The sequence below is a fragment of the Podarcis cretensis genome, assembly GCF_951804945.1.
Source record: "Podarcis cretensis genome assembly, chromosome: 4".
Classification (NCBI taxonomy): domain Eukaryota; kingdom Metazoa; phylum Chordata; class Lepidosauria; order Squamata; family Lacertidae; genus Podarcis; species Podarcis cretensis.
Window position 1 is genome coordinate 85,685,140 of NC_137173.1, and position 17,451 is coordinate 85,702,590.

At 39.4% G+C, this 17,451-nt stretch overlaps 1 protein-coding gene and 1 long non-coding RNA gene across 7 annotated transcripts in view; one reads left to right on the forward strand and one right to left on the reverse strand.

Moving 5' to 3' along the window:
* Nucleotides 1-17,451, forward strand: part of LOC307214364 — a 67,591-nt gene that overhangs the window by 20,474 nt on the left and 29,666 nt on the right. For 2 of the 3 annotated variants that reach the window (XR_013837983.1, XR_013837985.1), the window contains exon 3: nucleotides 12,434-12,762. This is a non-coding gene — a long non-coding RNA (uncharacterized lncRNA). Of the gene's footprint in view, nucleotides 1-12,433; nucleotides 12,763-17,451 lie in introns of those variants that run through there. The other variant, XR_013837984.1, reaches the window with a different exon arrangement.
* Nucleotides 1-17,451, reverse strand: part of CLYBL (citramalyl-CoA lyase) — a 194,950-nt gene that overhangs the window by 13,020 nt on the left and 164,479 nt on the right. For all 4 annotated transcript variants that reach the window (XM_079972949.1, XM_079972950.1, XM_079972951.1 and 1 more), the window contains exons 3-6: nucleotides 17,085-17,273; nucleotides 13,018-13,119; nucleotides 11,214-11,307; nucleotides 8,663-8,830 (exon numbers count right to left, since the gene is read on the reverse strand). In XM_079972949.1, the coding sequence (XP_079829075.1) occupies nucleotides 8,663-8,830; nucleotides 11,214-11,307; nucleotides 13,018-13,119; nucleotides 17,085-17,273 (553 nt within the window). The remainder of the gene's footprint in view (nucleotides 1-8,662; nucleotides 8,831-11,213; nucleotides 11,308-13,017; nucleotides 13,120-17,084; nucleotides 17,274-17,451) is intronic.

Consider the following 17,451-nt stretch of genomic DNA (forward strand, 5'->3'; position numbering starts at 1 on the left):
TGTGAAACCCCTGCCCTTGCCTAAAATCTAATGGATCCTCTAGAACAGGTCTGGGCGAACAAGGTGGTGAGATCAAATGGAAGTCTTTTTGTATGACACCCAATGGGGTTTGCACATTGGAAGTTTCCCTGTTTAAAATGTGACCCCCATTCCAGTCCCATCCTACTGGCTCAGAAAAGTTGAATAAAATTAAATCAAAAGGAATCCACATTTATTTGAATTTTTCATTTGACAATTTTATTAGATTCTGTAAAATATTCTGTGCTCTCCTCACCATGTGTTTATCTTTTAAACTGAGTAATAAGTACTGTGCTACCGTAATGCTTTTCTTGTGGAAGTGAGGCTAAAAAGAAGAAACAAAAATCTTTCAGAACTACATTAAACTGGTCTATGCTGTGCTGAAGTTTAAGAAAGCCTTAATAGACAGTACCCATTACAAGAAATACGATTTGATGTTCAGTGAGAAAAATATAGATTTCTTTAATAAATGGAATTCCTGTAGATCCTTACAACATTTTTATTCTTCTAACAGTGAATAATTGTAGAGGGGAAATCATACAGAAACTTTTTTTAAAATGCTACACCTCTTCATGTGAAAGAAAGGGACTTGGCTTCGAAAAAAAGAAAAAAAGAAAAAAAGCAACAAAATCAGAACTCAGGTTGAGCTTTCTTTTCTGCATACATGTTTGCATATTGTAAGTATCCTAATATTTTATTTGGTTACATTAAAATGGATTCTTACACCCACACCTGAATCTTTTTAAAGAGACTCTTAGGAAGGTTTTGCAAAGAACTATCAATAGATTTTCCCTCATTAAAAATATAACAACATGACTCGTTATATTGAGCATTTAACTCAAACTCTTATTTTTGGGCGCAAACAATATTTCAGAAATTTCCAGTTGCCATAAATGAGTTGTGTGTGTTTTGCAGAAGTACTTTACATTAATGTGCAAGTCTGAAAACTGTTTCAAAATGTGCTCATTTTCAGCTGGTACAAAACCAGGGAAGCAATTAGCAAAAAGTCATAATCTGTTAATTCATTTAAAAATTTTGCAGCTCAGGGAGAGGCACATTTAAGCAACACAAAATTAGAAGCTCAAATGAAAAATGGAAATTACTATGAATAAGAAAGTAAAGAAAAGGAATTGCACGAATGTGTGCCTTCATTTCTACAATTTGTTGTTCAATGAATTTTGATGTTTTCCAGTTTTATTCTTGCTAATAAATATAAAACTGAAATCAATTCTATGCAACTAAGGTACTTTTTGTAGCTGCAGCACATAGTTTAGAAAGTTATACCACAAGATGCTTCATCATATTTCATTTTTAATTACATTTTCACTTTTTGCAACCTGAATATTCATAGTGTGCGCTTGAGATGCTCTCATAAGTTTCACATCTTTAAAAATCCTAATTTTAAAAAAGCAATTACATTGAATAAATTAGTGTAATTCAATAATCTGTTCTATCTGCAGAAAGAAGTGTCATTTTCTAAAATTGAGAGAAATTTCAAATTATACCACTATGGTGAATATGCCATAGTTTTAGTTTTTATTCTGCTTTACTTGTAATAGACAAAATGTAAATTTAGAAACTGAATTTCGTGTAAGTAGTTCATTACAAAATATAGAAAATATACATTTAAAGACAAAGTTCAGCACTGTGAGAAAGAAGGCCTGAAATACTGGTCAATTAGTTTTTTAAAAAAGGTACGGTATTTTGCAGTGATGATATATAATGTAAGGGCTTTAATCTGTTTACATGTGTGACCTCAGTAAAAACAACAACAACACCACCATTTGATTTATGGCCTCGGTTGCCTTTTGTTACACCTTGTGTACCCAAACAAGTGTATAATGGACCTTAGTGTCATGGAGAAACAAGGGAAATATTATAAACCAAACAGTTGTTATTGACAAGTTAGAGAGAGGTTGCAGAGTGGGAAGGCATTAAAATTTATGGCCATGAAATCCTTTTTGCAGTACCATTTGATATATCATGCTTTAAATCAATACCTGTCAAGTCTTTTATGTAATTCTATGATGGTGTCATTTTTTGTCTTCTACAAAAGATTGTAAAAAAAGGGGGGGGGAACCCTATAGTGTTTCATATTTATATCTAGCTTCACAGCATGTTGCAGTGGAGTAGCTATAATGACTAAGTCAGCTGTTAAAGTGTCATTCCAGGGTTTACAATTTTTATGTATGTAAACATGATTACAGCCGATAAGACATTTATACAGAGAGCATCCCGAAATAAAACTCGTGGGTTACGCAGACTCGTAAGTGGTAAGCTGCCAGGAAACAGAACCTTTAAAAACAACAACTGCTCTTCAAAATGATGGCTGAAAACATGGGTGCAATCCTATGGCAAGATCCGTGGGGGTGAGTAGCTTAGGATGCAGCGGACCTCTGGCTCAGCTGGGCGAGGATGCTGGAGTAACAAGCTTATCCCAGCTCACTTGAAGCTTGGCTAAGACTGCTGTAAGTCCCCCCAAAAGGAGTGTTTCAGGGGTGTCCACTGGTTGGATCCTAAGGCAGAGCTGTAGCTATGGGGGGGGGGCTAGCCAGGTGTTTTTGCCCCGGGTTAAGCCTCCAGAGGGGTGCCACTGAGGCTCCCAGCCTCTGTGTGTGTGTGTGTACGCAAATGCACAGGGGTGTGTGTGCCAAACTGGGTTTTGAAATAAAGTGAAATAAAGCCTAGTTTTGCCCCTGCCTAAGGCCGTACGCGGGTGGCGCTGGGGGTTAAACCACAGCGCCTAGGACTTGCCGATTAGAAGGTCGGCGGTTGAAATCCCCGCCACGGGGTGAGCTCCCATTGCTTGGTCCCTGCTCCTGCCAACCTAGCAGTTCGAAAGCACGTCAAAGTGCAAGTAGATAAATAGGTACAGCTCCGGCGGGAAGGTAAACAGCGTTTCCGTGCGCTGCTCTGGTTCGCCAGAAGCGGCTTAGTCATGCTGGCCACATGACCCGAAAGCTGTATGCTGGCTCCCTTGGCCAGTAAAGTGAGATGAGCGCCGCAACCCCAGAGTTGGCCACAACTGGACCTAATGGTCAGGGGTCCCTTTACCTTTAAAGCTGTTCAGCTTGGTCACATGGCCTGGTATATAGCACTATTTGAAAGGCTTGTTTTCCCCCTGTGAGGCTTAGGCAGAGCTGCAGCAGCCCCACTGCTGAACAGGTTTTGGATCTGGTATAAATTGACACTGGCTTAACTTTAGGCCAGCATCTCGTGCATAGGATTGCTCCATATACAAGAAACGCATCGTTTATCGTTTAGGGCAGGGGTCTGCAACCCGCGGCTCCGGAGCCGCATGTGGCTCTTTTACACCTTTGCTGCTGCTCCGGGGTGGATACTAGCGAGGGGAGGAGGTGCATTGCGCGCCCCGACACTCCCCACTGTGGCGGGCGCTGTACTGGCTGTGACGTCGAATGGGGGCGGTGCGTGCTTTAGTCACGCACCGTCCCGGCGTCACCTTCCCGCCCGCCTGCTACATTGTAAGGGGCATGTATGCTGGTCACTGTTTTGAAGGGGACACAAAAAGGTAACTTGTTAATTTAACGTTTATTTCTATGAGGAGGAGTAATTCTGAGGGGTCAAACGAAGAAATAATAAAAAAGTGACAAAAAAGTTATTTTTATAATGACGAGTTTTGCGGCTCCCAGTTTTTTTTCCTTCGGAAATGGGTCCAAGTGGCTCTTTTTGTCTTAAAGATTGCAGACCCCTGGTTTAGGGGATGCCAAATGAAAGTTCATGGTCATGTTGCATGAAGTCTACCATAGTCCTATTGTAAATATTTTACTAAGGTACTTCTCACTTTTGAGAATTGATCCCTTTTGAACTGTTGATGTGTGGACTAAACATTGTGAGAGATTGAATTTAGGCACTGTTGAATGTTTTGCTTGTGACGTTTGGAAAACACATTGCTATAAACTTTTGCATGAAAACCTCGGAGACAAATTCATATATTTTTTCAGTGAGGTGTTGGAGCCATAATTCTGTGGCTTTTACCAATGCTAATGTGGTTGTAGGGCCAATGATTAAGTTCTTTCCGACACAAATATAATTGTCATCCACACATTACCGGAGGGCATGGGAAGCAGTGAGCACTCTGGCAACAACTCTACACCTGTCTGGATATAACATTGACTAACTAACATTTAACTTAATCCTAGAGTCAGAGAGGCCTAACTCTACATAGGATTAAAGCCATTTTTAAGAGCTATGAACATAACCAAACAAGAGAGAGCAGGTAGAGGAGGTTTATGCTAAAGAGTTCTCCTTTGTGAGTACATTTTAAATTTTGATTTAGGGATGACTGGTTTGCTAATTATCCTGAACTGCTAGAGGTAAGATAACTCTTGGGGGGGGGGGTTGAAATGGCTAATCTGATTATTACATCACATTGGACGCTTGGGTTGCGAACGTGATCCGTGCGGGATGCACGTTCACAACCTGCAACATTCACAACCCATGTCTGTGCACGCATGGGCTGTGATTCGGCGCTTCTGCGCATGCACAAAGCATGATTTAGCGCTTCTGTGCATGTGCGACCGTTGAAACCTGGAAGTAACCTGTTCCGGTACTTCTGGGTTTCGGCAGTCCACAACCTGAAAAAACGCAACCTGAAGCGGCTGTAACCCAAGGTACAGGAGAATGATTACATTAACCTTCACCAACCTCAGGTCTTCCAGATGTTTAGGACCACAAGTTCAAAAACTCCTGAACGTTGGCCATGCCAGCTGGGGTTGATGTCCAGCAACGTTTTGGACAAACACTATCCCTGCCATCTTGCATTAGACAGATGAACATTTATGAAATGCTTTGCTCATTCAGTTCTGCATGACAAAAGCACTGATAATGATAGGGATTGGTAGGAGGATATATTATATTAATTATATTTAATCCTCTCGAGACCCACGTGTTTTTGCCTGCTAATATCCCACAGATAACAGCTAAGGGCACAATTTAGTGATCTTCTGTGCCCTTAACTCTATACATACACAGGTGCCATTGGGATGAAAGGGGATTCACTGAGTAAAATAGCAACAACACCACTCATCTGTTTTTGCTTTAGATATCCTGCCTTGAAGCTTGTCAACATTTATTTACTGGTTTGTTTGTTTTTTTATTATAAAAAATTCTATCTTGCCCTATAAGCAGATCTCTCAGAGCAGCTGCCACATGGACTCCACTTCAAATCACTGTAGGTGGTGGCTGTTATCATATGATGAGCCATTTGTGTAAAGCGGTTTACCCCACAGATGGTGTTAGTTTTTCCATGCCACGGCAAATGAGGGTAAAGAAAAGTTTGCAGTGGCATAGTGAAATGCGTTTAATCCACACTGGAACAGCTCTTCACATAATAGCAGCTGCTACGTGGAGCAATGCTTATCACATAGAAATCCTAGTAACTTCAACAGAAAGTATTCATCATGCCTTTTAGCAACATAAGCTGTTTTTAATTCCAACAGATGAAAATGCCAATATGTTAATAGTAGAAAATTTAAATTTATGACTTTGGGACAGGCCATTTACAAGAGCATTTATGCAGATTGGTTACTGCTTAACACACTTTAGTCAAGATGATTTGAGGGAGGTAAAAAGGGAGAATTTGTTCCTTTCAAAATCCTTCAAAAACACCATCCTTCAAAATGGTGCTGAATTTGCAATGCGCCATATTAATTATTCTAGAATAAAAATATATTACATAAAGGATTATATGCTCCCCAAAACATTAAGTGAAAGGCTGCTGGGGTAGCGTAATCCAGCCTTTTCTCACATTTTAAATTGCTTTGATTGTGTGAGCACGAGGTTAACTAAAATTCACCTTCTCCACTTAACCTGGGTCTAGTGATCTTGATATAGGCAGCTAGTAAAGGTAAAGGGACCCCTGACCACTAGGTCCAGTCATGGCCGACTCTGGGGTTGCGGTGCTCATCTCGCTTTATTGGCCGAGGGAGCTGGCGTTTAGCTTCCGGGTCATGTGGCCAGCATGACTAAGCCGCTTCTGGTGAACCAGAGCAGCGCACGGAAACACCATTTACCTTCCCGCTGGAGCGGTACCTATTTATCTACTTGCACTTTGACGTGCTTTCAAACTGCTAGGTTGGCAGGAGCAGGGACCGAGCAACAGGAGCTCACCCTGTCGCGGGGATTCGAACCGCCGATCTTCTCATCGGCAAGTGCCACCCGCATCCCTATATAGGCAGCTATATACCTCCAAAACTGTGCACGTTGGAGACAGATTGCCTGCTTCATTTTCACAAGTAGAAAGTTATCATAATTTATTGTGTTCACTCCAAATCATGTGGAATAGTGATGTTAGTGAATTTGAGAAACATAACCAGGATACACTTTACTTAGTCTGGAATAAAATAGTTTGGGCTTTTCAAGTTCATCAAGAGCAGGTGATGGGCCGAGTGACCTATTACTACATTTTCAGTATTCAGGCTCTAAAGGGGCCTGTGCAAGCATACAAAGCATTTCTGTGCTCAGAAGAGGAGATGATGAATAATTTTAAAAAAGCTTTCAGTAGCATTTCCTTGTCTCATGGGAAGGAACCATAGCTCAGTCATTTCCTGAAGGTTCCAGCTTCAACCCCTGGTATCTCCAGTTAAAAACAAACAAATAGGTGATGGCAAAGACCCAGAAGAGCTGTTGCCTCTTAGTACACAGTCCATACTGGTCTAGATGAACCAACACTCTGGCCTGATAGAAGACAGATTTCTGTGTTGCTATGGTCCAAAGGGCCTCCAACTTTTGGAGGGAGTCTTCAAGTGGTATTCTAATCTGCAGACAGTTGAGAACAAATAAGCTTTTGTGCATGTGTACTGTTTTGGATTTCAGTCGTTGACTTTAACAGGAGTGTGACAAAGCCTTGAAAGTTGGTTGGTTGGGTAAAGGAAACAGTAGGCACTTTGATGCAGGCCTTGTGTCTGGATAGTGCCCCAAGTAATTCTTGTAGTAGTATTTGGGATGGAGGAGTATTAGCCTGTTCTTCTTGATAATATTTCTGGCAAGCAGCTCTCTCTGGCGGCAAAACCAAGGAAGAGTCTTGTGGCAGTTTAAAAACTTAACGTATTTATTATGGCACAAGCTTTCAGGGACAGAAGCTGAAATGCGATAACACCATTAAGTTGCCACAAGTCTCCTTCTCCTTGTTCATTATTGATAGCTAGGTTGGTGCTTTAAATGGTTCTTCAAGTTGCATTTCCTCCAGAAACCAAGAGGGATTTTGAACTTTTTATTTTAAGAATGCACTTCTTACTAGATTAAGAGCTTCAGAGAGGTCCCTGCTCCCCAGTCTTACAGACTTGCCTATCTGTAAAAGTGTCACATACCCATCCTGATTGAAAGGTATCGCTGAAACATTGGTACTGCTGTTCTTTAAAGAACGCTGTAATCTTTGTATGCAAGCCAAGTAGCTGATTCCTATCATAAAGCTGCAATCTTTGTTATGTATCGCATCTCATAGGGGCGCCTGCATGATCTAGCGCACCAATCATTGGCGAAATGTCTGTGTTACAGGGATTGGCTGCAAGAAGCCTGCTGATCGCACTGCCTTGCCAGTACCATCAGGTGAACAGGCAATTACTGGGAAGCAAGCCAGAATTGGGGAAAGCAACTCAAAGGAAAGACTGACAAGAAAATAACTATCATAGCCTAATTAGCATATCGGGTTGTTGTGGTGGAGGTGTGTGTGTGTGTGTGTTTTAAGCTCCAGGACTTCATAATAAAAATGTGGACTATCAGGATTTTTGTCCATTTATTGAAATGAATGTATAGCTGTGATTAGCAAATGTCAGAAGTAGAGGAAGTTTTATTCAAATTTGTTAAAAACACTTTTAAAAAAATGTGATTCCCAAAATGCAACGGCAGCATTTATTTTAATTTATTTTTTGCATAAATGTACACCCACAGGCATACATGAATTGGAAACTGAGTGTGGTATGCAAGGTTTTCAGACAATATTGTGTTTCCTCTAACCTGCGAAAGCAGGAGGGTTCTACGTTTATACCGCAGTCTTCATTTATACGTTACTTTCCCTAAATCATAAAAAGAGTAACGCACTTGGGTGTGACTTGTTGAAAGACTCTTTAAGGGCCTAGTTTTGCACTTGGAATTTTCTGCCTGCCGTTTTACAGGCAAAAGTAATTGTGAAAACGTTTTATAGCGTTAGGACTTCTCTGCTCCTCCACCAGTCAGCGTAAGGAGATGAACAGGGGGTCTGTGCTGCAGAACATGTCTGTTTTATGATTAAGAAGAGATAATACATTTTAAATCAAGGGTGAAGGGAGTCTTGTTTTTAAATCTTTATGGGTAGTGTGGGGGCGGGGGAAGGGATGACTGTGGGTGCTCTATTGTGAAAGCAGGATGCTTTAAGGGGAGATATGTATAAACCACACCTCCTCCCATCTTTTAGTGTGAGTTTAAATTTGAGAACGTAGATGCAGAAGTGAGAATGCTGCAGCTCTCTGTAAATATATTCTTGAATATTGGTTGGGTGGGGCTGGTTGTCCCTGCTGCATTTCAGTATTTTGGACCTGCTAGCAATTATTATGATTCCCATTGGTTAGTTATTTCAGTATAAAACACACACACCACACACGCGCGCGCGCACACACACAGAGTATATATATTTTTGTAAAAGCCATACCGGTAAAACCCATTAAGGCACCCTCTCTTGACTGCTTACGGAGCCCCTCTTCATCATGAAAGTCGATATATACAAGGTCAATGGCCTGCAAGCCAAAAGCCTTTGCTGTGACAACAATTTTTTGCCTGGCATATAGAATACCGTGGGTTTCTTTGCTACTTGTTGAACCTGAAAAGAAATAGCAGACAGTTGAGAAAACTGGTTTTTAAAAAATATTCGCAGCAGAATTTTACTTAACGTTACCTTTGTCGTCCTTTTCCCAAAAGACAGGCAGGAAAATATTGAAGAGCTTTGTTCCCCAAATTTCTGTGCAGCAGCTGCAAGGATATTTTGTTGCTGGAGACAAAATATTAAAGCTGCTTCTGCCAAAAAAAAACTTTTCTTTCTGTTTCTGAAATGAAACTTTGGTCGTTTTTTAAAAATAAGCCTTGGTGCCCGAGCATTAAGCTCTGTGTAGGGAGCAATCCTATGCAGAAGAAGCTGGCCAAATTCAGGTAGCAGAAAGTTTCACCAGATCCAAATCCCATTCCCTAAGCCAGGCAGAGGGAAAACAAACCATTAAAATACTGTAGTGTTCTATGCTGGATTGCCAAGGCACGTGACTGACCTGAATGGACTTAGGATCCAGTCTGAATCCCTTCTCTCTTGTCCTGCCCCTGCCATGCCCCAGAACGCCCTTTTGGGGGGACTTGCACAGGCCGCTGGCTGACCAAGTCACACAGGACAGGAATGCCTTAAGCCGAGCTGCTTTGGGGGAACCTAAAGATGGCTGAGCCCAACTGAGCCACAAATAAGCGAGTTGAGTTGGAGATAAACTGCATCTGAAGATGCTCTTCGTTCTGGATCTTGCCAAAAGATCCCGCCCCCCCCCCATCGTGCTTTTCTTTAATAGGAAATATGAATTAGGTTTTTCAATTTATTTTACTGAACACTTATTTCTATACTGCTTAATCAGCAAAGCCTCTAAGTGGGCAAAAAAATATTTAAGATAATCCGATGAGCTGACCTAGAAATTCTTAACGTGTAGATGTAATCAGCAGTATAAAAATATACGTAATAAAATGCACATTAAAATAAAATGTCAAATTTATAGACTTGCCTAAATGAAGCTTTTAGCAAGTTTCAAAAACAAGACAGCAAAGGCACCTGTCTAATATCAAGGGGCAGGGAGTTCCAGTGGATGCGTGCTGCCACACCGAACCATCATTGAGCATGTAGATTGAATGTTACGCGGCACTGATTCAGCAGATTGAAGGAGGTTGAGTAGACATATATAGGGGTAAGACAATCCTTCAGATAAATTGGTCCCAAGCTGTTAACCACTTCATAGTTACCGGTACTAATAGTAACACCTTTAATTTGCTTTTGCATATCTGTAGCAATTTGCTGATATCTATAAGTGTTGCACCAAAAAGCACCAATTTGATGGCCACTGAGACGTTCCAACCATTTAATCTAGAGTAGTCCCATTTATTTCAGTGGGGCTGAAATAAGTGGTAGAAATACAGCTTTAGTTGTTGTTTTTTTTAAAAAAAGATTTCTGTCTCAGTCTAGTATTTTGATCTTACACACATTACTTTGAAAGAAGTTAACTGAGTTAAAATTTTATCCTAAGATAAATGTTCATGCTCAAATCCTTGGATGAAACATCCGATAGCTATGATTGACATCTGAGATTTTTTTTAAAAAAAGCATCCATAAAATCTGCTGAACCCAAAGAGTATCTGATATCTCCTAATGCATCTATTCTCACATGTACACTTGTGTGAAAAAATAATAATCTGTTCTCTTGTCTTGAGCATCACTGTTTTGACCTTGCTTGCCACCTTATCAGGAATAAATGAAGGCTTTGTTATGCCTCATTATTTAAAATATTGCTTCCTTTTATGTGAATTGCACTCAGATAGTTGTGATTAGATGAACCAGATCAGAAGGTGCATATTTAGCAGATATGTCTGTCATAGCACCGTAATACAGAAATGAGATTCTGACACTGACGTCGTTTTTGGAGAAATTGTGACATCACAAGGCAGAAAGGCACTGAGGTGTGGTTGCTTTCCTGGAGGAAGTATTAAGATGCTTGCACTAAAACAGAACTAAGCATGCAAGAGATTGTTAAAACTATCTACAGTATTAACAATAGGCTTCTTTATGCACCAAAATTACAAAATTAGTCTCGTGACTTCAACAGTCACTGCATTTAATTTTTTAGTTTTAGAGCAATAAGCAGAATATGTTTCTGTAAAAGCACAGCTGTAATAGGTTTTAGATTTCAAAAAATGACATCCGTATTAGGAAGATGTACAGGAGACAACATAAATAAATGTATACCCGCTAAGTTAGTAAAGGCAGAGCAGTAGGCTCCATTTTTTTAAATAATGGCCACAATCCTGCAAAGAGTTATATTTAATCCCACTGATTTTAGTGGGCTAAATGAGACAGTACGTATAGGTCTGTGGCAGAATATCTTATTGTTGTTGTTAGTATTGTGGCCGTTCTGTTATTATAATACTGTATTGTTAATTTAAAAGGGGGGAGGGAATGGGAGCACCTATGCTGGCACGGAAATCCTCGCCTCCAAAGACGACTCCATCCAAACGAAGGCCAATTTGGGGTCCTTTCCTCAGAGTTTCTTCACAAACTTCCTTTAAATGGAACAAAAATGTTAAATGCAAGCAGCAGGCTGTTTAAAACCATTTTTACTACCAGAAAGATACTAATCATCAGTTACATTAATTCCTTGGGGACAGGGTCTGCTGTCAAGACTCTTCTTGCATAATGTGCGATAAATAAGTAATAATAACAAATTACACATCTGCACAAAAAGTATACTTTGAATGCAGATCTTTCCAGTATAGCTTAAAGCACAGAATACATATGTACATTTTTGTCCTTGCATTTAGGACAAAGCTTTGTCATGTGCCAACAACCTCTGAATGATAACTGTAAAACAGTGTGTTATATTTACGAAAGTGGACACTGCATATAGCTTAAGAATCCTTCCTGCACCCCATGAATAATACCTGCATAGAACCACGACTGGAGTATCTTTGGTTTAATACATTGCTGATGGACCGTCATGGCGGATGCAATCTTCTAATCGCTATTTAATGGGCAGTGTAGGGTGGGGCTCCTAACCAATGGTAAAACTGCACAATGAAACTAATACAATTCTAGGATATATAAGGTGCAACAAGTAGCAAAGAAAATAATTTGAAAAGCAACACCTTGGGATTTGCTGAATGCATTAATCTTTGTAATGTCTGTGTAATCATTGTTCTTTTTTTAAAAAAGTAATGTTGCAAATTGAAATGCTTCATAGCTAGCTAGAATTTGCCTGCCAAAGCACAGAGCTACAGTTTATTTTATTATGATTACTGTTGCAAATATACCTATTTTTATACACGGTGGTTCATACAAATCCTGTTGCACCAGGATATTGGATGATAGCCGGTATTTTTCGGTGCTGACTTTCCTTACGCTTTTTCTTTTGTGTGTGTGTGAATTTGAAAATAAAAACCAGTAAAAAAAAACAAACTAGTAAGTAAAATCTTGGCTAGATATGAACATGTATAATTAGAAATCCTTTAAATTTAAGCCGAAAACTATCTTTCAAACATGCTGTTAAAAATGCGGTGCCTATCAACATGGTAGCCACAAGGGCCTCCCAGCAGCTCCTTCTAATAACACAAAACTTTTCCAGGAAACCTTGGCATGGCTGTGGCGCACTCTAGTTTCAATTTCATCATTGTTAATATCTTTCCTCCACAGAAACACACAGGCTGGATGCCAAGAATAGGAGGCCATTTGCATGTATTTGATCAACATCAAGTTCACATTGCAAAAGATGGGGGAAGAGAAAAGAAATAACATTTTTAGAGGGCAGATGAAGAAGAACTCCACAATCCTTAATGCCATTTTTTGTGTGCATATCCAGTACTGGGCTACAGAAAACAGAAGGTACATTTTTTTACCATTGACTGCAAAGAGCTCTCTGTGTGTGGTTGTAAATGTTATCAGTTCTCAGAACTTCATAGAAGAGGTGCTTTTAAGATATTAGAATAAGACTCCTGAAATAATAATAAAAATTTGACAGCCGCTGTATCTTTTCACACACGTTTATTGGATTTAAAGGAAATAAAAAAGAAATGCCAAAAATAGGACAGAGAGAACTGTTCTGTAGGATGTGACTGTATTATGTGGAATTTCAGCAAATATTTTGGGTGATGAATGCATTCATATAAAATACGAAATGGTGTGGCGTTTTAACCCACCTTTTCCCAGTTATGTGACTTATTCAACGGCTATATGGCTTTAAGCAGAAATGCCAGCTAAATTATATTGATGTTTCTTACCTTAAAATTGAGTAAGCCCATTGCTGTTTCCACAAAAGGGAGGAAATTCATAGGTTCTACAAGCACCCGGCCTTTTAAATGGTGTGCAAATTTCTCTGTAAACTAAGCATCGCAGAGGGAAGTGATCAGTTTCGTTTTTGTAAAAAAATAAAATCTATAAAATGGTACGACTATCTAAACTTTCCATTGAAGTGAAATACAAATAAACAGAGAAAACAAAGCCTGGAGTGCTTGGGGGGGGGGGGGGAGAATAAATAAAAAAGAAAACTGCCAAGCTTCCAAAGAGGTCTGTTCTCTTAGGCCTGTCTTCTTTAAAATGCCCGCATTATTGTATATTTTGGAGTCTGAAGTTTTAGTTGCAAAAATATTTGCCTAACACCTATCACCCTGACTTAGTTAAATGCAAATCAGCAGGCTCTTAAAAACAAAGTAGTATTGATATACCTGACATTCTGTTTTGTTTCATGTCTGACACTGACAACGGCTGTGAACGTTCCCCAGCCTTCCAAACTGGGACTCACATTATTCATTATGGCACCGTCACCCTTTGTTCCAGAGGTCTTTTCTTCATAATTTTTTTTTTTTTAGCTTACCTAGGAAGGGCCTTTAAAAAGGAAGTTTAATTCTTTGAAGACCAAAGCTCTCCAATTTTTTCCATGAGACCAGTTCACAGCTAGCTCTGAGCTGCCGGTGGGGTAGCCCAAATTCCAAAATCTATCATCTGGAAACATTACAAAAGCTCTTGTACAGATTTTTTTTTTCTCCCTCTCTCTCTCTCTCCCTTTCAAAAGAGAAGGGAGGGGGAGGAAAAGCTACCTCTGTATATTGTAAATCTATTATGTCTGTCTAGATCTAGTAATGTGTTGGGAGATAAACATATCACAGGTATGCTAAAGAAATTTTAGTCAATAAAGACAGGGGGGGAAATGCATCAATTTTATATTTAAGGAATATTTAACCATTAATGGATATCAAAGGAAAAGGGAATTTTAATCATCTCTCCATTCAGTCTCAGTTGGGTAAATCATATCTAAGAGATTTGCATAAATATAAACCATCAAAGACTTTTCATCTTCAAAGGGGGTTTCAAGACCCTATAAGCTTTGTACTGTAATCATCGCAGGTCACAACCCTGCAGGAATAAGGCTGCTATGGCAACATAAAAAACTAATGCTTAAGGCTTAGCATAATATTCTGACTAATAGAAAGGAAACTCATTTTAAAAGCTGGCAGCCTATTTACCAGAAGCTGGATTAGAGGTGTTATTTCCTCTTTTAGCTCCCCCTCCAACTTCACCCCTCCCCAAAAGAAAGGGAAATCTAATCACCGAAATCTTTAAAAAGCTTCCAACCAATTTGCAGTAACTTTACATTAAGCCCAAAATAAATCATACCTTGCTGCAATGCTGGGGTTTTTTTTGGAGGGTGAATCCTCACTCTGTGTGTGTGTGTGTGTGTGTGTGTGTGTGTGCGCGCGCCTGTGGTGTCGTCATTGCTGCCACAGTTGCCTGTCAAACCTTTCCACAGGCTGGTGTGCAACAGAATATATATAAGGAATTAAGAGAGAGCCTGCCATTCAAATGTATGGCGTGAAATGCAAAGGAATTGCAAGAGGGGTGGGGAAGACACTTGCAGCCCGGTCCTAACCATGTTTACGTGGCAGTAAGCCCCATTGTGTTCAGCTGGGCTTACTCCCAAGGAAAGGTGCACAAAATCACAGCACGATAATAATAAAACAAAGCCAACATATGCCTTTGTCCGGCCTTGATAATTAAAAAAACAAAACAAAACAATTTAGCAGGTATGGTTAATTTTAAGTTGGCAACAATTTTGTGTGCTAAGCCATTGAAAAATAAAAAACACACCCATCTGTTTGTTTGTTTGTTTGTTTGTTTAAATCTTTCTTTTTTAATGCATTTTATTTTGCAACTTGCAAGGTAGAGTTTTTAATCAAGCAATGTTTGCCCCCCATTTCCTCCAATTTTTTAATTGTTTTTTTTTTAGCACCAAATACAAAAGGCAACTAGTTGAGAAGTTTCAATTAATTTTTTTCAAAAGGAGACGATTAAATGTTTCCGGCCTGGTAAAGTGTTCATTTCAGTGAGAGGGGGTAGAGGAAAAAAGGGGGAGGGGAAAAAAACAAAGCTCTGGGAGGGGATGAAGTAGCAGGCCTTAGCAATGCTTTCAATTCCAGTGCACACCCGATAGTGTGTGGGGAAGAATGCCCACTGTTCAGGATTTGTGGGAGAATTGTCCCATGACAAAGGAGCGAGAGTTACGCTTGTTATAGTCCAATAAGCCATGCCAGTCAAACAAGTACCCATACTAGGGACAAAAGGGAAGCAGGAGATTCTCACACAAAAGAAAACAAGTAAGCCCATCTTTTAGTTGTGCATCAGCCTCCAGGTTTTATGCTTCACATAAATAAAAATGAAGGGGAAAAAATAAACAGCAAAAAAAAGAGGTAGCTTTCCATTTCACTAGCCACTTAAAACAAAGCCAAAAATATCACTGAACTTGATCGGTCTCCCTAGACAGAAGACTTTAACAGAGGTAGGGGAAGTGTCGAAAGGTTGACGCTGGTTTATTTCCAGAAGGGGAAATGGTTGGAAATTAAAAATCAGAGATGAGGAAACATGGAACATGTTCCTCTTAGCATGAATTAGAAAGAAAGCCTAAAGTTCTCACATCAAGGTAAAACATATTGGGTAACACCAAAGGCCTTCGCTGGAATGGCAAGATGAATATTCATAACCAGCAAACCCCAGAAGTGTTAGTCCGCTGTACAAAATCAACAAAGAGGCCTTGTGGATCTTCCTTAGTAAAAGATCGTGCCACTTTGGAGACAGCGTTACTGAAAACAGAACTATTCTTTTTGGATGTTTCTACGCAGCTGACTTCAGTTTTCCCAGCCTCTGAAAAAGGTTGTGTTTCCTGCCCCCCACTAACATGTAATGAATTTAACAGCCGTGGATGGTAGTTCAATGTTACCCATAACGTCTTGGGTATGCAAAAACAGCCAAGAGCCTCATGGAACCTTAAAGGCTAATAGATAAGTTTAGGGTTAGATGTGGAACTAGTTAGGATAGAAACTACCAGATTTGTCTAGTTTTGTTTTTCTTTATAGACCTTCTATGGATCTCTCCCTCAGTGTTCCCCAAACTATTAAAACAGGATAAATAAGCCTTACAACTTTAGTGGTATTTTTCAGAAATAATGGTATCACTAAATAAAACTTATCCCTCCTTAACAATTTGAACAATTATAGCATAATTAGGCCCATTTCAAAGTTTTCTTAAGTAATTTGACATGCCAACCATTTACATTTCAGGTTTTTATAGGCTGAAAAGTCAGTCATGAAACGCAAGCACACCTGTCAGCAATTAAAAAGGAAGAAATAGAGAACTGGACAGGAAATAATATCTGTGCTAATTAAAAACACTAGTTAAAAGCTTCCTGTTTGTTCTTCTGGTTGCCCTAAGGAGTGACCTTTACTTTTTGTCTCCACCATAATTTTTTCATATGTTGCTAAAATGTTTCCTCCATCTACTTATGGTTTCCAACTTCCAGGGCATGTACGCTATACGTTTACATGACAGTCAGTGAGGTTTTACTACAATGAAAAAAACTGGTCTGATTTTAAAACATTTTTACTTTGCCTTAATGGCAGCACAGCTTATTAAAGCAGTATGCTAGCCAGTTAATTCTACTTAAAAATTAAAACGTTTCACACACGTTCTGTATGTAATTTCAATCTACACCGCTTATCCTGAAATGGTTGATCTTTGAAATATGGGCCAAATTTGCTTAATATATGCAAGAGGCTTCTAGGATTAATTGATTAATTGCTTCTAGGAGTGATTTGATTGATTGATAAATTGATTGATTGATTAACGTTTACTAATAAGCAGATGATGGTAAGGATGAATTCAACTAGTACTGTGACTAGAGATATTTCTTACTTGCCTCATGAGCTAAATCCACAAGTCCCAAAGTCTCCTCTTTCTAAACAAAGTAGCAAAGATCTTAATCGAATGCTGAGATAGTGACGAATCCCAATTTACTCACCCATCTTATTTCTTCGGCACTTTCAGTTTTTGGAAGCATCAGGCTTGTAGGGAGAACCTTGGATTGCAAAATGACCTTTATATCTTCTTCAGCAAGACCACTGGATACCGAATTGATCCTAACACACTTCTCAGTCCGACCAAACTCAAATTCTTCAAGTGCTTTCACACTAGTCATTCTTGCTTCTGCCTAGAGTTGAGAGGGGATAAAAAGTAAAAAGAACTCTTAATTTCACATTCTACTGTACATTTATTGCAGTTTTCTGAACCTTGAGCATCTTTTAAATAATAATGAAAAGCCATTAAACTGATTCAGCGTGTTATGATTTTAATAGACCCAATGTCTTTAACATTCCATTTCTAAGTCA